General features: G+C 35.9%; 3 protein-coding genes across 10 annotated transcripts in view; all 3 read right to left on the minus strand.

Moving 5' to 3' along the window:
• The window catches only part of LOC122969377 (major histocompatibility complex class I-related gene protein-like), a 36,291-nt gene extending 16,818 nt beyond the window's left edge, over positions 1 to 19,473 (minus strand). For 4 of the 7 annotated variants that reach the window (XM_044335014.1, XM_044335009.1, XM_044335013.1 and 1 more), the window contains exon 1: positions 9,505 to 9,567. In XM_044335014.1, the coding sequence (XP_044190949.1) occupies positions 9,505 to 9,559 (55 nt within the window). In that variant the 5' untranslated portion in view covers positions 9,560 to 9,567. Of the gene's footprint in view, positions 1 to 1,476; positions 1,770 to 2,374; positions 2,436 to 2,546; positions 2,565 to 2,808; positions 2,920 to 3,929; positions 4,233 to 4,335; positions 4,615 to 5,202; positions 5,470 to 9,504; positions 9,568 to 19,397 lie in introns of those variants that run through there. The other 3 variants (XM_044335012.1, XM_044335010.1, XM_044335011.1) reach the window with 3 other exon arrangements.
• The window catches only part of LOC122969366, a 147,931-nt gene continuing 137,959 nt past the window's right edge, over positions 12,529 to 22,500 (minus strand). The window contains exons 10-13 of the mRNA XM_044334977.1: positions 13,909 to 14,019; positions 13,680 to 13,690; positions 13,499 to 13,559; positions 12,529 to 12,855 (exon numbers count right to left, since the gene is read on the minus strand). Of these exons, the coding sequence (XP_044190912.1) occupies positions 12,830 to 12,855; positions 13,499 to 13,559; positions 13,680 to 13,690; positions 13,909 to 14,019 (209 nt within the window). The 3' untranslated portion in view covers positions 12,529 to 12,829. The remainder of the gene's footprint in view (positions 12,856 to 13,498; positions 13,560 to 13,679; positions 13,691 to 13,908; positions 14,020 to 22,500) is intronic.
• Positions 20,256 to 22,500, minus strand: part of LOC122969381 (major histocompatibility complex class I-related gene protein-like) — a 16,040-nt gene continuing 13,795 nt past the window's right edge. The window contains exons 5-7 of one of the 2 annotated variants that reach the window (XM_044335021.1): positions 22,342 to 22,452; positions 21,903 to 21,963; positions 20,256 to 21,259 (exon numbers count right to left, since the gene is read on the minus strand). In XM_044335021.1, coding sequence (XP_044190956.1) covers positions 21,908 to 21,963; positions 22,342 to 22,452 — 167 coding nt within the window. In that variant the 3' untranslated portion in view covers positions 20,256 to 21,259; positions 21,903 to 21,907. The remainder of the gene's footprint in view (positions 21,260 to 21,902; positions 21,964 to 22,341; positions 22,453 to 22,500) is intronic. The other variant, XM_044335022.1, reaches the window with a different exon arrangement.

Raw genomic sequence — 22,500 nt, forward strand, 5'->3', positions numbered from 1 at the left:
CATCTTGATTTGATACAGACATTAAAAAACACTGTGATGGAAGAAAGACTGTTAACAGTGTGAACAGTCAAATGAAATGACCAATAGAAATTATAAATAGCTGTGCATCACGTGTTACCAGGAGGAGTAAATTCAATATCTGACTGGCTGATCAGATTCAACAGGAAAATGCAGGAAATGTGTTTTTTTGTTTTGTTATTTACAAGAACTTTAATAGCATGTAGTGACCTGAGCAGCTGTTTAAAATCATATAAGACAATTTATTCAATGAGGCAGTTTAAAGTGCTTTATAACCCGACTGTGGGGGAGGAAGTGGTGATGGTGGAAATGCTCTGGCAGCTGTTTCTATGTGGTGACCTCACAGCTGAGACATTTCAGAGTTATGTTGCTCTCTAGTGGTAAAATAGGGAAATACACACTCAGAGTCACAAGGTTCAGTGTACTCCTTCATTAACAAATGAAAATTTGCGGTATGTGTGTGTGTGTGTGTGTGTGTGTGTGTGTGTGTGTGTGTTTGCAGTATTGTAAACTTTTTCTTTTATCTTCACATATTTTGACAACTGATATTTTTTTTTAAAGTCAGCTCATGCTTTCCAGGTATCAGGGACAATCTTCACTAGAGTGTTTCCCAAAACTTGGTACAAAACCTTTAAGCCTACACATCTGAACATTTGAGGTAAACACAGGTATGATGTAACAGGAAGACCTCTTAAGCAGGTTTTCAGGAGAATTTTATTTATTAATTGAAGGTAAATATAAATATTATTAGAACAAATAAGAACAAGAATGACACAAGAAAATGTTGCAGCTGCTCTAGACAAAATGAAGTTCACCAAAAAATCATGTTTTTTTACATTCACCAATAAATAGATGATCAATTAACAATTCATAATTAATCTTTAACTTGTAGATGATGTAAAGACAAACTTTAACTGAAGTGAACACATTTAGCCAAAAACAGATCACATGACCTTAGAGAAGACGTAAACTGTCACGTAGACAAATCAATGTTTCCATTTTTGCAATATGAAATAAAGTGCATCAGTCAGTACCACAGATAAAACCCTCATTAATCCTCTAACACCAATAATCTGAGCATTAACAATAATGTTACAATGACATTAACATTTATCATCTGCATGACAAATACAGGACGTGAAGATGGCAAATGTATAAGATACAAATATAAGCTCTAAGAAATGTTATTGCTTTAATATGTTAGTTTCAATGAAAGGAGGGGTGTCTAAATATTCAAAAATGTATTTATGTTGTGTAAAATTGTGGAAACATTTACAAATTTCTGTGTAAAAAGAGTTACAGTTGTTACTTGGACTGGAGGAGCAATGTGTGTTGGAAGACTAAGACATAAGTCACACATAAGTAGTTGAACATTTAAACTTTTAGGTTTGAGTCTTTGAATATATATGCATCGCATAGGGTAACATTTAATGTGACTGCACACACACACACACACACACACACACACACACACGCACACACACACACACACACAACATTACTGCTTTTAAAAGAGGACAGCTATAAGGATACACTCACTAATGGTTGTTAAAGCTCAAAAACAGGTGCAAGTTAACCCACATTGCACATGACTAACTGATATGAATTTGATATCTGAAGACAAAAGATGCCCCACTGGAGTAACGTTGTGGCTCTTTGGTGTCTGGTAGCTGCTGCAGTGATTCATCTCCACCAAAGGTTTGAGGAAACAGCTGGACAGCAGCATCAGTTCTCTCCAGATGTTGTTACTCCTGCAGTGGAGGATTCACATCAACATTAATGCTTCTATCAGCTCTCAGATAATCTTCACAGATATCATTCTTCACTGCATCCACTGACGACCTGAAACTCATAAATCTTATCTATGAATTCACACTTTAGTTTGATGTATCATGTGACTTTCTGATGGGTTTTGTTAATGAACATTTATGTTGCAAAATAGAATAAAATATTGAAGCCACAGCATCTTTATTTGAGTTCACTATTCTCCTCTAAATCTTTACTGGAAAGCTGCAAAGACAGAGTAACAAATAGAAAAGGACCTGGAATTATTAGTGGTCATATTATACAGTATTTGATTTAATATTATATGCAATATGTTTGATTTTGGTCCAGAATGTAAAACGTTTAATCATTATTACACTAAAACCTCAGTGTCAGCTGTTTCCTGTAACTATACTGGATCACTTGACTGAGAAATTCTGTCAAATCAGCCAAACAGTTTTTAACAAAGACAGACTTTCAGTATATTTATGAGAGTATTATATCAGTATACTGTAGCTAGTTTCAGGAGGAGCAACAGAGAGATTCTTCATACAGTATCTGCACAGTGTTGATGACATGATGAAATACTCACTGTGATCAGTTAAGAGCTGCATCTTTGACTGAAGATGGATCAGAGGATGATGAGTCTGAAGCTATAAAAGAAAAGCAGTTTAAATTTAAAGTGTTTAATTTAAACTATACACTGCATTTATCTGTACATAGAGAGAGAGAGAGAGAGAGAGATAAACTGACACAATACTCACAGTTTGCAGGCCTGAATCCTGAAATACAGATGAGAGATTACAATATTTCAAAATGTAAAATGTCAGAATTTATGAAAGCAAACAAATAAAACACTAATAAATGTTTTATAGAAACATTGTATTAATTCCACTGATTTCTTCTTTTATTTTGAAAAGTAAGAGAGTAACTGTTTAGCTGGACGTTACTGAACATCAGCCAGGTTACACTGTTATTTGTTGTTAAAATGGCTTGATGATGAGTAAAAGTATGTTTGTCTCTCACCATTATCTCTCCTCCTCCAGATGAAGACTCCAGTGATGCAGACTGCCAGGAGCAGCAGCAGTCCTACAACACCTCCAATAACAGGACCAGCAGGGAACTCTGAGGGAGAAACTGGAACAAAAACAAAACATTCACAGTGCATCAAGGGCATGCCAATGTACTTTTGGTATTTTCACCTATAATAATGTATGATAATCATACAACATTATTGACGATCACGTTTCTTATTTTCATCCCCTTAAAACACAGGACTTTCCCGTCGTGACACACAGACAGTTTGGGAATCCTGTGAGAGTTTTCTGCTGAGGAAACTTATTATTGTCCAGGATGTGCAGAGTTGTTAATGTGAGTACAGCAGCTCAATTATACTGCCAAAAGCAGATGATGTCTCTTTCTAGGTGAAATTAATGTTACTGGACATGTTGATGTGATGGTTTAATTTGGCATCACAATAATTCATACAATGACCATCTGCAGGTGAAAACCACCTTAGTGCTTCAGACCTCTGTGTGTCCATCCTGTGTCTATGTTGTACCTGTTCCCTGTCTTTGTTGTATTACACCTTTTGTGTTTTTGTTACTGTAATACTAAAGCTTTGTTCTTTATGTTTTTCATCCTGTCATCTTTGAGTTGATCACCCTGTCCTCCCTGAAAGCTCTTGCTCTCTCCTGCATGGTCACATGTTTCCTCAGATCAGCAACAGTTCTAGTTTGTTCTTACTGTTTAATAAATCTTATTTTCACATACAAACAGTAGATTGTCTTGTGAGTAACCCCATGACAGTGCAATAAATAAAATACAAGTGAAGTAAAAATGTGGTCTAGCATTTTGCATGTTGTGTTTCTTTTTTCTGAAATTATGTTTTATGTTTAATTTGGTTAGATTTGTGACAGACCTGTGCTCCTAATCATTTGCTGGCACACCACTAGATTTGAACTGTTTTTTGTTGCATTCACTAAAGTAATTTTTAGTAGTTTAGTGCATAATGTAACAAGTAAGAAACAATATTTATTTGAATGAGCAGAACAGTAGTTTTGTTTGTTAACCCTGTAATTAACTAACCTTCAGCCTAAACCTACGTTTAATAAAAAAACATTGTAAAGTCAGTATTCCAGTCTTACCCCAGTTGGTTCTGATCACTGCTTTGTCCAGTTTGGTGACGATGTCGTTCTTTGCACCAGAGAGATGAAACACACATTCGTACCTCCTCCAGTCTTCAGGTGTGACTGATGAAAGGTTCAGGTCAACACTCATCTGGAAGGATCCATCATGGTTGGGGAGGATCTCTCCGTGTTCCACGTCCTCATGAAGCTCCTCTCCATCTTTCCTCCAGAACATCTCGGCTCTGTGAGGGTAGAAACCTGTAGCGTGGCAGCTGACTGGAGAATAGGGAGTCTTCTGGAGGAGAAACACTGAGGGAAGCTCTGGAGAGATAAATGGTGAGGGGTGTGGGAGGGAGGTTAGAAACAGAAGAGGGATTTAAATATTGTTGTGTCCATGAAACTACATCAGGTCATGTGATTCTACCTGTTCTCAGCAGAGAGCTCTTCCCATAGTCCAAATATTTCTTCACTAACTCAGTGCAATGCTGGGTGAGGTAGTAGTTATACCATTCATTGTTGGCTCTATCTCTGTCCCACTTGTGTTTGGTGATGACAGCTTGTGGTTTTGGAGCGATCCATGTCAGTGTCTTCAGGTCAAATGCTATGAAGTCTTCTCCATCATAACCAAACTGAGCAAAACCATTAACCTCTCCAGTCTCATCATCCCATTCACAGCCATCCATCTTCTGGAAGATGTGGACACCTGAGAGAGAGTCAGAGTGCAGAGTGAGATCCCACAGAGGGTTACAGGTGGCTGGAGCCTATGTGAGGCTGCATTTTAGAGGTTGAGGAACATGTGGAAGGGTCACCTCTTCATTGCAAGACCAACACACAGAAATACACAAACTGACATGAAGGGGTCAAACTTTCCAACCAAAACGTACTTGACCTGCAGTTTTTAAGCATCCAGATCAAACCAAACATGACATGAAGGGCAACACACACGCACACACACACACACACACGCACGCACGCATACACACACACACACACACACACACAGCAAGGCCAAGATTCAAATGTAGAACCCTTTCGCTCAATTTTTCAGTGAATCCAGCACATAGCTACCAGGGAAACTATATATAATATTAATATTGACGACCCATTTTGAAAGAGTCCCTCACATTACATGGCTGGTAATAGAGGGAGAGATATGAGTGAAGAATATATGCATATTTAGTAAACTGTGTATGTGTTTCAACGTCTGAAATATGTCTGTTAATAATAAAAATACATCTGTTTGCTATTCAACAAAAACACAACTTTATATTTTTACAGTATTTTTACTTACCTTCAGTTTGGTTCAGTTGCTGCTTCAAAATGTCAATGTCAGCTTTGTATTCATATTGGTTTAATAAACACTGCTGCGTGCACCACTCCAAATGTTGTGGATCATCGTCCCCCAGTTTTTTTGCCCAGTCCTGTTTGGCTTCTGGTATCTTACTGATGCTGTCACAGTAACCCATTAGAACTTCATCAACCAACCCAACAGCCACAAAATCTGGGAAGTTTTTGACTCCAGAGGATGTTGTGAAAAAAAACTTCAGCGAGTGTTTCACTGTAAGAGAAAGAAGTTTTAAGGGTTTTTAAGTTCATTTTTTTCTAATCATGCATTTATCTATACTTGTGATAATAACATTTAATTACATTAAATATTTTGTCCAGCATGAAACCTCAAACACACAAAGTTAGTGATGAGCTGGTGATGAAAGTAGAACATCTACCAACCTAAGAGCCAGATATTATACTTGGAATGATTGAGACTAAACAAAAGCTAAAAGGAGAGTGAATATTGACCTTCCATTGGCCAGGCAGCCAAAAACACAACTCAAAACACAAATGAATGCTGGATATGTTAATAGGCCATGTTTTGTTGGCACATTTACCATAATGACTAAGACAGCTTTATTAGCCTTACTGATCATCATTTTATATAAGGTTAATAATGACTACATATACATTCAAGTGTAAATCTAATCAAAATGTTAAATCTTGATATAAATATCTGTACACTGATATGAGATTCCTGAAAGTGGAACAACATATGGTGAGCAAAGCATATGAATTACAACTATTTATCAGTGTTTTCTCTAATTTGCCTTATTTTGCTTGAATAATGAAAAATATCTTAATCTGTAGAAATTTTGTTATTTTATTATATTATTTAATTTGATTAATTACATTAAAAAAAATCTGATCTGTGTTTAGTCAGTCTGGTGGAAAAAAACAAAACAACATTGTACAAAACTAATAAAATAATTTCAGAAATGTGACTTTGGTGAATAATGTTCAATAACATCAGTATAAAAAACCTCAAAGCAAGAGGGAACAAAAGCAAACTAAATCAGGCCTAGGTCAGTGATGATTACAAGATAAAGACCTCATAATTGCAAAATAGTTTTCTGATGAATTCATATTAACCAGATACTTCCTCTCAATGATGAGGTAAATATCTTCAACATAATATAGCTATTAGTTATACATTTAATCCTACTATAGGAGATGCTACATTATTATGAGAACAAATTATTTGAAGAAAATATCTCTCCAGTTTTTTTGTGCTCTTAATGCAATGTGCCTCCATACCAATCAATATCATTTATTGACTTTAATCAATAATTAATCAGCAGTGAACAGACATGTCAAAATCTGAGGTATGTTAAGCTCTGCAGTTAATGTACAGTTATATTTAAAAGAGTTACTGCAATATGATAAATATTTGTGAAATTGTGCTTTACTACATGATGCTGGTACATTAAGCTGCAGTTAATAGTCTAAGTGAGAATCATTACACTTAATGAAAGACCAACATCGTCTGAAGCAGAAGGTCATACTCAAGTATCTCCTCTTGTGTCACATAGCCTCCACACATGCAGTTATCAAAGTGTTAATACATTTTTGTTGCAGGCAGTTTTGGAATATCTGGTTTTGAAATACTGAGACATGATGTAGCCCATGATTTATGCCTTGGCTTATAGTTTTCACATTATTATGTTATAAATTAATGTTGTATTCCTGTCTTTCAACACCTGAGTCAGTCTCACAGGTAATCTACAGTACAGCACTGGCCCTCAGAAGGTGTAAATGTAATAAGAATATTGCCTTGAAATCACAGTTAATGTCATAAAGGTCTTCTTATGAAACATTAAATCATTTGTAGAAAATCCTCCTTCCTGCCCAGTCCTAGGTGGGCGGGATTTATTCTCAACCTAACGGGCCACACCTGAACTGATAAGAAGCCTGGCTCAGTCTCTCCCTTTGTCTGCTGCAGCATGCTGACCTCTGTGTGATATCAGCTACCTTCTCCAGTTGACTGTGCACCAGATGCATAATTTGTGTAAGTTAAGGAAATGTATTGTAGTTATTACTGTTTCTGTGTTCAATAACCAAACAAGTGATTTGATTTGTGTTTGATTTATTATAGTACTTTTGCTTACTGATTATTGTTTTCATTTGCCTTTTAGCCTTTAAATCGTCTGTGAAAGTCAACTATTTAAGTGTAAATCCTGTGAACAAGACAATAAACTGTTGAACGGCTCTCATCTCTGGTCCTCATACTTTAACTGGTGGACCAACGCAGAGACTCTTTAAATAACTCAGCTACCACAAAGTCAAGTTTCCACAACATCGATGTCATTCACTGTGTATTTAAAACAAATCCAGATACAAAATGTAAAGACTCCTTTATTAAAGTAATACTTGAGGTCTGTGCTTTGAGATTTCAATTTAATTCTTGTTCTGTGAATATTATGTTGTTTTAACATATTATATCATATTACGCCTAGATTATATGACATTATACTGTATTATATTATTTGTAATCTGAGGTTACAGTATGAGTTAGATTAATTGAACAGTCATCCAGCCAATCACAGCCGTTTGACCAATCCACCAGACCAGGGAAGAGTAAACAGTTGAAGTATAGTAAAGTTACGTTTGTGCATTCAGCAACGATGCTTCTGTTACTCACCGCTGGCTGTGATAACAGATTAGAGAATAATAGATCAGAGGTATGAAACAGCTATTTAACTAGTTAGTAATGTAGAATTTTCTTTTGTAACTTTGTCTTGTTATGTGACGTCTCAACTCAGCTAACATCACTGAACATAAATGAAATAAACTATCCTAAATGTAAGCCAGGTGGCAAATTTGGGTTTTAAAGTCACTTCTATTGTCGTTTTTAAATAGTCATAGACAAAGGTGAGCATTCATATTTAAGATGTGTAACATCTGTCTGTCTTATAGCAATGTGTTGCCTGCCTTATGGTAAAATCTTATCGACCAAATTAATGTTTATTAGCATGCTAAACGCTAATCGTGAGTTAAACTAATCGCTAATTAGCCACAATGCTGGACGGACTTTGGCAAGAATATGTACAAGTTACCTCTGTGTCCAGAATGTAAACTCACATAGTTCATGCTGGTTTAAGCTAAATGTCAAAGGAATATGTTGCTTTAGACGTCATAGTTTGACTCCTTATGTTAGGGAGTAATGTGTGTTTTACATTTAATATAAGTTAGAATGAGCTATAGTTTGTATTGTGTATTAAAGCTAGACCACAGTAATATTACTATTTATTATTGAGCTTAAAAAGGGTTCAGATAGTTGCAGCTGTGGCCTGTGAGAGCTAGTTTCTCACTCTCTGCACTCACTAGCCTCAAATCACCTGCTTATGTGATTTTCTCCTGTTAGCTTTGAGGAAGACTTCAGATGAAGAGGGACCACTTCTTCCCTGTGGCTGTTGGAGAGGAATTTGCACCTGCTGATACAAAACCTCCTGGACAACTTTAGATATTTAATTTCCCAATTAAAGACAATTAAAGGTCCCCTTTGTATTCCTACTAAAAGAGACACTTTTTTAAAGAAAATTGAAGACAGTTTAGGTTGTACTAGTCCATGGACTCAGAAATGACTCTTTACTGATACTGATTTGTTACCAGCGTTCAATTTGTTATGCATCTATAACCATCCATTTCATTTTAATGGAAGTGTAAGTTTCCTTTAATTTCATGTCTATAAGGTATGTGAGGAAGTAGGATAAAGATACTATGTGATTATCTTAAGTATCATAAGCATAGCTATGCTCCAGTACAGCAATTCATACAAATAACTGGATGTAAGTAGTAAACTGCTATGAGACCCTAAATAAATTCTGCTCAGTTGTTACACTCATATGGTCTCAGTAATTATTTTATGGTAAGCTGAAGCAGTGGTTACAACTACAGTAGTAGAAAAAATGTTTAAATACATGGCATTCATTTTGATTTGGCATGTTGAGACTTGAACACTGCTTGAATAATAGTCTTGAATAATAAGAGACCCATGGCAGGTATGCGTCTTGTTACACCCCCGCAGTGATACGCGCCTGTCTATAAAGGATTTGTAAATAATTTATTTACCATCGCTAAAGCCATTGATTAAACCCTTTATAATGAACAACTTATCAAAAATGACACGGGTAAAGCTTGATCTAAACTGCGTAAATTTGAAAATGAAAGTGAATTGTATCACGTTAGGCCTCTCACTAAAAAACAAACGAGTAATTTTCGACAACTAAATGTTAAAAAAATGCGTTTTTAAAGTTAACCTCACCTGACAGTGTGACAGGAAAGAAAATGAGCAGAAAAACAAGCTCCATCGTCTTCATGGCATGACTTTTTGGGAAGTCTAGTGATCGCTGCAGTAGACAAACCAGTCGCCGTTTTAATTTTGATGTGCGTCTTCGTGTGTTGTGTGGGAAGGTGGGACCAAAGTAGACCAGTATCATATTGCACCTGATGCGTGAAGGTGTCCAGCCCACTGACTATCACTAATCTATACAGACACACATTTTACCCTTGGAGCAAATGTAATAATTATACATATTTGACAGCTGAAAGTACAAAACAAAATGATCTACAAGTTCACTGATTCACAATAGTGTGCATTCGGTGATTTAATAAGCACAGTGGGGCGATTTTTACAACTGTCTGGATTTATAGTGGATAACTGTTCTGAATAGCCTGACTTGGGACATCAGTTATTTTACTTTGATTGGTACGACCTGAGAGGGCCCACCTGTGTATCGCTAAACAGGCATATACTATAGGCTACTGCACATATCTCGGTTTGAATTATCCTGGTGTGGATCAAAATATGACCTTTGCATATAAGACGAGCACTACTACTAGTAAGTAGTACAACGGTGAGTGATGAACTGCAATTAGTTTACTGTCACTGGAAACTGTGGAATTGCAAATATTCACATTTCAGAGGCTGGTACAAGAGAATTAATAGTTTTTAATTAAAAAATCACTTAAATGTTTAATCAATCATCAAAATTGTTGCCAATTAATGTAATGTCAATCAACTAATCAGTAATCATCTAATCATTTCAGCTGTAGAGTTATGCCATGTATAGTGGGGGACAACAGGGGCCCAACAACAAACCTTTGCCTCAGATCCCAATAGCAGGTTAATCCTCCAAGTGGAGATGTTCAAAACTGACACTCTTTTTAAACCTTTTAGACAAACTGTAATCATATTGTTCCACAGGGTTTATACAGTTTTTGCTGTACAGCACTAAGATAAATATCACTACCAAAAAAGCAACTATTTCAAGGTCACAAAAAACCCAACAAAAAAAGACTTTCTGACTCGTTTGTATGAAGGTCATTTGTTGTGTATCTCTGTTTTGAGTTTGTAGTTCTCTGATGTTTAGCCTTCAGTTGGTGTAGGTTGTCTGGTTGAGACATGTTCTCCATCTCATATTGAGTCATTTTGATATTTTTGAGGTGAATGTCTTTAGTTTTCCAATTTACTTAACTGATTTTTTTCCCCTAAAAGTAATATTTTACCTAAATCTATTTGCAAATTTTATGTGTATCACATTCTATAATATGAATGATTTCCCATCTCCATTTGACATCAAATAGGTGCTGATTTTAAGGGTTTATATACACTTTATATCATTAACCTGACTGTGGGGACTTCAAAAGGAAGTGGTGAAGAAGACTGAGTGAGATGTTTGTTTCCTCCTGTAGATGCAACAATTGTGTTTCTGAATGACAGTTTCTGCTGTCATCAACACAACACTGACATTAAGGAAATAAAACAGTAAATTTATCTGTTAAGAATTTTACTACCAACCTCCTTTCTGACATCTAAACATCATGACCATCACTTACAGTACAGAGGTCTATGCAGGTGATCGTTTCCAAAAGTAATTTGCTGTTTATCTGTTGCTAAGTTTTAATTAAAGACATGTTTTGCATTTATTTGATAATAATTTGCAAGTGTTTAAACCTTCAGTAACACGGTTGAAAAGTTAAAGTTTAAATTTAATTTTCACTTTAACTGTATTGGTCTGATCTTTCATGGAAACAGGCTGTTTGTAAGAATCTTGCTTTAACTGTTGAAAACTTTAAGTCAGGAAACCCTTTGTTATGTTGGAGGTGTGTAAATGCTCTGGCAGCTGTTTCTCTGTGGTGACCTCACAGCTGAGACATTTCAGAGTTATGTTGCTCTCTAGTGGTGATATAGGGAAAGACACACTCTGAGTCACAAGGTTCAGTGTACTCCTCTGTAGTAGTGTAAACTTTTTCTTTTATCCTCACACATTTTGACAACTGATAACATTTTAAAAAGTAAGCTCATGCTTTCTAGATGTCAGGGACAAGCTTCACTAGAGTTTCCCAAAACTTGGAAGAAAACCTTTAAGCCTACACATCTGAACATTTGAGGTTGACACAGGTATGATGTAACAGGAAGACCTCTTAAGCAGGTTTTCAGGAAAATTGTAATTACTAATTGAATAAATTGAACAAGAATGACATTAGAAAATGTAGCAGCCTCACTAGACAAAATGAAATTCACCAAATAAAAAAAGAAGATAAGTGAAAAAATATTTTTTTCTAATTCTCATTTGACCTCATGTACAGACAGGAGATAATTTCTATACCTAATGTATGTGACACATATAAGAGCTGTGACATCCAAAAAATCATGTTTTACATTCACCAGTGAAAAGATGATTGAGTAACAATTCATAATTGATTATTAACTTGTAGATGTGGAGACAAACTTTATCTGAGGTGAAAACATTTAGCCAAAAACAGATCACATGACCTTAGAGAAGATGTATACTGTCACGTAGACAAATCAATTTTTCCAGTTTGGCAATATGAAATGAAGTACATCTATGAGTACCACAGATAAAACCCTCATTAATCCTCGAACACCAATAATATGAGCATTAACAATAATGTTACAATGACATTAACATTTATCATCCGCATGACAAATACAGGACATGTGAAGATGACAAATGTATAAGATACATATATAAGCTCTAAGAAGTGTTATTGCTTTAATATGTGAGTTTCAATGAAAGGAGGAGTGTCTAAATATTCAAAAATGTATTTATGTTGTGTAAAATTGTGGAAACATTTACAAGTTTATGTTTAAAAAGAGTTACAGCTGTTACTTGGTGTGGAGGAGCAATGTGTGTTGGAAGACTAAAACATAACACAGATATTTATACTTTGGTTAAAGTGAGAGAAGTTGAGATGCAGTGTTCAAACTGTAATCACAATGAAACAAAGAGAGAAACAAAAGCTGTGTTTATTCAATCGTGGCCTAGTGCAGAATCTTCATTAGTGTTTCTAAAATGCAACTGTCAAACTAATTATTAGTGAAAGCATGAGTAGTTGAACATTTAAAGTTTTAGGTTTGACTCCAGCGTTAGAAGCAGAGGTTAAAGTGCTGCATGTCTCCCATCATCATCAAAGACAGTACATCACATGACTAACTGACATGAATTTGATATCTGAAGACAAAAGATGCCCCACTGGAGTAACGTTGTGGCTCTTTGGTGTCTGGTAGCTGCTGCAGTGATTCATCTCCACCAAAGGTTTGAGGAAACAGCTGGACAGCAGCATCAGTTCTCTCCAGATGTTGTCACTCCTGCAGTGGAGGATTTACATCAACATTAATGCTTCTATCAGCTCTCAGATAATCTTCACAGATATCATTCTTCACTGCATCCACTGACGACCTGAAACTCATAAATCTGATCTATGAATTCACACTTTAGTTTGATGTATCCTGTGACTTTCTGACGGGTCCTGTGATGTCACATCTCAATATTCATTAAAACAAGTTTTGTTAATGAACATTTATGATGCAAAATAGAATAAAATATTGAAGCCACAGCATCTTTATTTGAGTTCACTATTCTCCTCTAAATACTTACTGGAAAGCTGCAAAGACAGAGTAACAAATAGAAAAGGACCTGGAATTATTAGTGGTCATATTATACAGTATTTGATTTAATATTATATGCAATATGTTTGATTTTGGTCCAGAATGTAAAACATTCAATCATTATTACAATAAAACCTCAGTGTCAACTGTTTCCTGTAACTATACTGGATCACTTGACTGAGAAATTCTGCCAAATCAGACAAACCGTTTTTTAACAAAGATAGAGTTTTAGTAAATTTATGAGAGTATTATATCAGTATACTGTAGCTAGTTTCAGGAGGAGCAACAGAGAGATTCTTCATACAGTATCTGCACAGTGTTGATGACATGATGAAATACTCACTGTGATCAGTTAAGAGCTGCATCTTTGACTGAAGATGGATCAGAGGATGACGAGTCTGAAGCTATAAAAGAAAAGCAAAGTGTTTAATTTAAATTATAAACTGCATTTATCTGTCCATAGAGAGAGAGAGAGAGAGAGAGAGAGAGAGAGAGAGAGAGAGATAAACTGACAGAATACTCACAGTTTGCAGGCCTGAATCCTGAAATACAGATGAGAGATTACAATACTTCAAAATGTAAAATGTCAGAATTTATGAAAGCAAACAAAGAAAACACTAATAAATGTTTTATAGAAACACTGTATTAATTCCACTGATTTCTTCTTTTCAAGCTACTGAACATCAGCCAGGTTACACTGTTATTTGTTGTTAAAATGACTTGATGATGAGTAAAAGTATGTTTGTCTCTCACCATTATCTCTCCTTCTCCAGATGAAGACTCCAGTGATGCAGACTGCCAGGAGCAGCAGCAGTCCTACAACACCTCCAATAACAGGACCAGCAGGGAACTCTGAGGGAGAAACAGGAACCAGAACAAAACATTCACAGTGCATCAAGGGCATGCCAATGCATTTTTGGTATTTTCACCTATAATAATGTATGATGATCATACATCATTATTGATGATCACGTTTCTTATTGTCATCCCTTAAAACACAGGACTTTCCCCGTCGTGACACACAGACAGTTTGGGAATCCTGTGAGAGTTTTCTACTAAGGAAACTTATTATTGTCCAGGATGTGCAGAGTTGTAAATATGAGTACAGCAGCTCAATTATACTGCCAAAAGCAGATGATGTCTCTTTCTAGGTGAAATTAATGTTACTGGACATGTTGATGTGATGGTTTAATTTGGCATCACAATAATTCATACAATGATCATCTGCAGGTGAAAACCACCTTAGTGCTTCAGACCTCTGTGTGTCCATCCTGTGTCTATGTTGTACCTGTTCCCTGTCTTTGTTGTATTACACCTTTTGTGTTTTTGTTATTGTAATACTAAAGCTTTGTTCTTTATGTTTTTCATCCTGTCATCTTTGAGTTGATCACCCTGTCCTCCCTGAAAGCTCTTGCTCTCTCCTGCATGGTCACATGTTTCCTCAGATCAGCAACAGTTCTAGTTTGTTCTTACTGTTTAATAAATCTTTTTTCACATACAAACAGTAGATTGTCTTGTGAGTAATCCCATGACAGTGCAATAAATAAAATACAAGTAAAGTAAAAATGTGGTCTAGCATTTTGCATGTTGTGTTTCTGTTTTCTGAAATTATGTTTTATGTTTAATTTGGTTAGATTTGTGACAGACCTGTGCTCCTAATCATTTGCTGGCACACCACTAGATTTGAACTGTTTTTTGTTGCATTCACTAAAGTAATTTTTAGTAGGTCATGTGCATAATGTAACAAGTAAGAAACAATATTTATTTGAATGAGCAGAACAGCAGTTTTGTTTGTTAACCCTGTACTTAACTAACCTTCAGCCTCAACCTACGTTTAATAAGAAAACATTGTAAAATCAGTATTCCAGTCTTACCACAGTTGGTTCTGATCACTTTTTTGTCCAGTTTGGTGACGATGTCGTTCTTTGCACCAGAGAGATGAAACACACATTCGTACCTCCTCCAGTCTTCAGGTGTGACTGATGAAAGGTTCAGGTCAACACTCATCTGGAAGGATCCATCATGGTTGGGGAGGATCTCTCCGTGTTCCACATCCTCATAAAGCTCCTCTCCATCTTTCCTCCAGAACATCATGGCTCTGTGAGGGTAGAAACCTGTAGCTTGGCAGCTGACTGGAGAGGAGGGAGTCTTCTGGAGGAGAAACACTGAGGGAAGCTCTGGAGAGATAAATGGTGAGGGGTGTGGGAGGGAGGTTAGAAACAGAAGAGGGATTTAAATATTGTTGTGTCCATGAAACTACATCAGGTCATGTGATTCTACCTGTTCTCAGCAGAGAGCTCTTCCCAAGGTCCAAATATCTCTTCAAAAACTCAGGGCACTGCTGGGTGAGGACGTAGTTCCACCTTTCATTGTGAGCTCTATCTCTGTCCCACTTGTGTTTGGTGATGACAGCTTGTGGTTTTGGAGCGATCCATGTCAGTGTCTTCAGGTCAAATGCTATGAAGTCTTCTCCATCATAACCAAACTGACCAAAACCATTAACCTCTCCAGTCTCATCATCCCATTCACAGCCATTCATCATCTGGAAGATGTGGACACCTGAGAGAGAGAGAGAGTGCAGATTGAGATCCCACAGAGGGTTACAGGTGGCTGGAGCCTATGTGAGGCTGCATTTTAGAAAATGTCAAGGAACATGTGGAAGAGTCACCTCTTCATTGCAAGACCATCACACAGAAATACACAAACTGACATCAAGGGGTCAAACTTTCCAACTAAATCGTACTTGACCTGCAGTTTTTAAGCATCCAGATCAAACCAAACATGACAAGAAGGGCAACACACACACACACACACACACACACATATACACACACACACACACACACACACAGACACACGCACGCACACACACACACACACACACAGACACACGCACGCACACACACACACGCACGCACACACGCACACAAACACGCGCACACACACACACACACACACACACGCACGCACGCACACACACACACACATACACGCACATGCACACAAGCTCACGCACGCACGCACGCGCATGCGCACGCACGCACACACATACACACATGCACACATGCACACACACGCACACACACGCACGCATAACACACACACACACACACACATACATGCACACGCACGCACACACACACACACGCACACACGCATGCATACACACACATGCACTAACACACACACACACACATGCACACACACGCACACATACACACACATGCACTAATACACACACACACACGCATACACACACACATGCACACACACGCACACACGCACGCATACACACACACACACACACACACACACACACACACGCACACACACACACCATGATTCAAATGTAGAACCCTTTTGCTCAGTTTTTCAGTGAATCCAGCACATAGCTACCAGGGAAACTATATATAATATTAATATTGACGACTCATTTTGAAAGAGTCCCTCACATTACATGGCTGGTAATAGAGGGAGAGATATGAGTGAAGAATATATGCACATTTAGTAAACTGTGTATGTGTTTGGACATGTAAACATGTGTGTTTATAATGCAACTATATGTGTTTGCTATTTGACAAAAAACACAACTTTACATTTTTACAGTATTTTTACTTACCTTCAGTTTGGTTCAGTTGCTGCTTCAAAATGTCAATGTGAGCTTTATGGTCATATTGGGTTGACAAACTCTCCTGAGTGTACCAGTCCAGATGTTGTGGATCATCTTCAAACATTTTTTTTGTCCAGTCCTGTTTGCCTTCTGCTGTCTTACTGATGCTGTCATAGTAACCTGCTGGAACTTCATCAACCATCCCAACACCCACATAATCTGGGAAGTTTTTGACTCCAGAGGACGTTGTGGCAAAAAACTTCAGCGAGTGTTTTACTGTAAGAGAAAGAAGTTTTAAGGGTTTTTAAGTTCATTTTTTTATAATCATGCATTTATCTATACATTTGATAATAACATTTAATTACATTCAATATTTTGCCCAGCATGAAACCTCAGACACACAAAGTTAGTGATGAGCTGGTGATGAAAGTAGAACATCTACCAACCTAAGAGCCAGATATTATACTTGGAATGATTGAGACTAAACAAAAGCTAAAAGGAGAGTGAATATTGACCTTCCATTGGCCAGGCAGCCAAAAACACAACTCAAAACACAAATGAATGCTGGATATGTTAATAGGCAATTTTTTGTTGGCACATTTGCCATAATGACTAAGACAGCTTTATTAACTTAACATCTAATCATTTTATATAAGGTTAGTAATAACTACATATACATTCAAGTGTAAATCTAATCAAAATGTTAAATCTTGATATAAATATCTGTACACTGCTATGAGATTCCTGAAAGTGGAACAACATATGGTGAGCAAAGCATATGAATTACAACTATTTATCAGTGTTTTCTCTAATTTGCCTTATTTTGCTGGAATAATGAAAAATATCTTAATCTGTAGAAATTTTGTTATTTTATTATATTATTTAATTTGATTAATTACATTTAAAAAAAAATCTGATCTGTGTTTAGTCAGTCTGGTGGAAAAAAACAAAACAACATTGTACAAAACTGACAAAATAATTTCAGAAATGTGACTTTGGCGAATAATGTTTAATGACATCAGTATCAAAAACCTCAAACCAAGAGGGAACAAAAGCCAAATAAATCAGGCCTAGGTCAGTGATGATTACAAGATAAAGACCTCGTAATTGCAAAATAGTTTTCTGATGAATTCATATTAACCAGATACTTCCTCTCAATGATGAGGTAAATATCTTCAACATAATATAGCTATTAATTATACATTTAATCCTAGTATAGGAGATGCTACATTATTATGAGAACAAATTATTTGAAGAAAATATCTCTCCAGTTTTTTCTGCTCTTAATGCAATGTGCCTCCATACTAATCAATATCATTTATTGACTTTAATCAATAATTAATCAGCAGTGAACAGACATGTCAAAATCTGAGGTATGTTAAGCTCTGCAGTAAATGTACAGTTATATTTAAAAGAGATACTGCAATATGATAAATATTTGTGAAATTGTGCTTTACTACATGATGCTGGTACATTAAGCTGCAGTTAATAGTCTAAGTGAGAATCATTACACTTAATGAAAGACCAACATCATGTGAAGCAGAAGGTCATACTCAAGTATCTCCTCTTGTGTCACATAGACTCCACACATGCAGTTATTAAGGTGTTAATTCATTTTTTTAGACAGATTTGGAATATCTGTAGTTTTAAAATACAATGAAACGTGGACTAGCCCATGATTTACGCCTTGGCTTATAGTTTTCACATTATTATGTTATAAGTTAATGTTGTATTCCTGTCTTGCAACACTCTTGTAATCTACAGTACAGCACTGGCCATTAGAAGGTGTAAATGTAATGAGAATAATACTTTGAAATCACAGTTACAGTCACAAAGGTCTTCTTATGAAACATTAATTCATTGGTGTCATTCACTGTGTATTTAAAACAAATCCAGATACAGAATGTAAAGACTCCTTTATTAAAGTAATACTTGAGGTATGTGCTTTGAGGTTTCAACTTAATTCTTGTTCTGTGAATAATTATATTATTATAACATATTATATCATATTAGGCCTAGATTATATTATACTGCAGTACAGAATCTATAATCTGAGTTTACAGCATGAGTAAACATTTGTTACAGTTTTATTTTTTATATTTAAATTCATTTCAATGAATGACACTGTTCAATAAAGTCAAAGGAAATAATCCGACACACAGCCAGATGTTAACAACATACAGAACATCAGTACTGTACAGAAACTGTTATTTCTGCAAAACCCCAAATATATTCAGCTTCAGTGACACCTGAACGGCATTATTGGTTAGATTCATAGATTAATCGAACACGTTTCATATCTGAATTAATCTCATTAATAGCTGCATTTCATTGGACATCTCAATAGTTTATGTAACAGATATGAGAGAGAAGTAAAAGTAGAGAATACAGTACTAGTCAGAAGTTTGGACACACTTTCTCATTCAAGAGAATGGGAAGACCTCTCACAAGTTTCACTTGTTAAAACCACAAAAATATGAACTAGCAGTGAATAGACATGTGTAAATCTGAAGTATGTTGATCTCTGCAGTAAATGTGCAGTTTATGAATAGGGTGCAATTATATTTTAAAATATAAATATAACTGCTGAAATAGAAGTTACATAACTATTCAAAAAAGATTATTCAGTTACCTGGAGATGCAACATGGCAAAAGAGAAGCAACAACATGAAATCCTTCATCTTGCTTCAATACAGACATTAAAAAACACTGTGATGAAAGAAAGACTGTTAACAGTGTGAACAGTCAAATGAAATGACCAATAGAAATTATAAATAGCTGTGCATCACGTGTTACCAGGAGGAGTAAATTCAATATCTGACTGGCTGATCAGATTCAACAGGAAAATGCAGGAAATGTGTTTTTTTGTTTTGTTATCTACAAGAACTTTAATAGCATGTAGTGACATGAGCAGCTGTTTAAAGTCATATAAGACAATTTATTCAATGAGGCAGTTTAAAGTGTTTTATAACCCGACTGTGGGGGAGGAAGTGGTGATGGTGGAAATGCTCTAGCAGCTGTTTCTCTGTGGTGACCTCACAGCTGAGACATTTCAGAGTTATGTTGCTCTCTAGTGGTAAAATAGGGAAATACACACTCTGAGTCACAAGGTTCAGTGTACTCCTTCATTAACAAATGAAAATTTGTGATATGTATGTGTTTGTGTGTGTGTGTATGTGTGTGTGTGTGTGTATGTGTGTGTGTGTGTGTGTATTTTGTGGTAGTGTAAACTTTTTCTTTTATCCTCACATATTTTGACAACTGATAAAATTTTAAAAAGTAAGCTCATGCTTTCCAGGTATCAGGGACAAGCTTCACTAGAGTGTTTCCCAAAACTTGGTACAAAACCTTTAAGCCTACACATCTGAACATTTGAGGTAAACACAGGTATGATGTAACAGGAAGACTTCTTAAGCAGGTTTTCAGAAGAATTTTATATATTAATTTAAGGTAAATATAACACTATTAGAACAAATAAGAACAAAAATGACACAAGAAAATGTTGCAGCTCCTCTAGACAAAATGAAGTTCACCAAAAAAATCATGTTTTACATTCACCAATAAATAGATGATCAATTAACAATTCATAATTAATCTTTAACTTGTAGATGATGTAAAGACAAACTTTAACTGAAGTGAACACATTTAGCCAAAAACAGATCACATGACCTTAGAGAAGACGTATACTGTCATGTAGACAAATCAATGTTTCAATTTTTGCAATATGAAATAAAGTACATCTATCAGTACCACAGATAAAACCCTCATTAATCCTCTAACACCAATAATCTGAGCATTAACAATAATGTTACAATGACATTAACATTTATCATCTGCACAACAAATACAGGACGTGAAGATGACAAATGTATAAGATACAAATATAAGCTCTAAGAAGTGTTATTGCTTTAATATGTGATTTTCAATGAAAGTGTCTAAATATTCAAAAATGTATTTATGTTGTGTAAAATTGTGGAAACATTTACAAGTTTATGTTTAAAAATAGTTACAGCTGTTACTTGGTGTGGAGGAGCAATGTGTGTTGGAAGACTAAAACATAACTCAGATATTTATACTTTGGTTAAAGTGAGAGAAGTTGAGATGCAGTGTTCAAACTGTAATCACAATGAAACAGAGAAACAAAAACTGTGTTTATTCAATCGTGGCCTAGTGCAGAATCTTCATTAGTGTTTCTAAAATACAACTGTCAAACTAATTATTAGTGAAAGCATGAGTAGTTGAACATTTAAAGTTTTAGGTTTGACTCCAGTGTTAGAAGGAGAGGTTAAAGTGCTGCATGTCTCCCATCATCATCAAAGACAGTACATCACATGATTAACTGATATGAATTTGATATCTGAAGACAAAAGATGCCCCACTGGAGTAACGTTGTGGCTCTTTGGTGTCTGGTAGCTGCTGCAGTGATTCATCTCCACCAAAGGTTTGAGGAAACAGCTGGACAGCAGCATCAGTTCTCTCCAGATGTTGTTACTCCTGCAGTGGAGGATTCACATCAACATTAATGCTTCTATCAGCTCTCAGATAATCTTCACAGATATCATTCTTCACTGCATCCACTGATGACCTGAAACTCATAAATCTGATCTATGAATTCACACTTTAGTTTGATGTATCATGTGACTTTCTGACGGGTCCTGTGATGTCACATCTCAATATTCATTAAAACAAGTTTTGTTAATGAACATTTATGGTGCAAAATAGAATAAAATATTGAAGCCACAGCATCTTTATTTGAGTTCACTATTCTCCTCTAAATCTTTACTGGAAAGCTGCAAAGACAGAGTAACAAATAGAAAGGGACCTGGAATCATTAGTGTTCATATTATACAGTATTTGATTTCATATTATATGCAATATGTTTGATTTTGGTCCAGAATGTAAAACGTTCAATCAGTATCCCATTAAAACCTCAGTGTCAACTGTTTCCTGTAACTATACTGGATCACTTGACTGAGAAATTCTGCCAAATCAGCCAAACAGTTTTTTAACAAAGACAGACTTTCAGTATATTTATGAGAGTATTATATCAGTATACTGTAGCTAGTTTCAGGAGGAGCAACAGACAGATTCTTCATACAGTATCTGCACAGTGTTGATGACATGATGAAATACTCACTGTGATCAGTTAAGAGCTGCATCTTTGACTGAAGATGGATCAGAGGATGATGAGTCTGAAGCTATAAAAGAAAAGCAGTTTAAATTTAAAGTGTTTAATTTAAACTATACACTGCATTTATCTTTACATAGAGAGAGAGAGAGAGAGAGAGATAAACTGACATAATACTCAGAGTTTGCAGGCCTGAATCCTGAAATACAGATGAGAGATTACAATACTTCAAAATGTAAAATGTCAGAATTTATGAAAGCAAACAAATAAAACACTAATAAATGTTTTATAGAAACACTGTATTAATTCCACTGATTTCCTCTTTTATTTTGAAAGATAAGAGAGTAACTCTTTAGTAGGAGGTCACGTTACTGAACATCAGCCAGGTTACACTGTTATTTGTTGTTAAAATGACTTGATGATGAGTAAAAATATGATTGTCTCTCACCATTATCTCTCCTTCTCCAGATGAAGACTCCAGTGATGCAGACTGCCAGGAGCAGCAGCAGTCCTACAACACCTCCAATAACAGGACCAGCAGGGAACTCTGAAGGAGAAACTGGAACCAGAACAAAACATTCACAGTGCATCAAGGGCATGCCAATGC

The sequence above is a fragment of the Thunnus albacares genome, chromosome 19, assembly GCF_914725855.1.
Source record: "Thunnus albacares chromosome 19, fThuAlb1.1, whole genome shotgun sequence".
NCBI classification, from domain to species: domain Eukaryota; kingdom Metazoa; phylum Chordata; class Actinopteri; order Scombriformes; family Scombridae; genus Thunnus; species Thunnus albacares.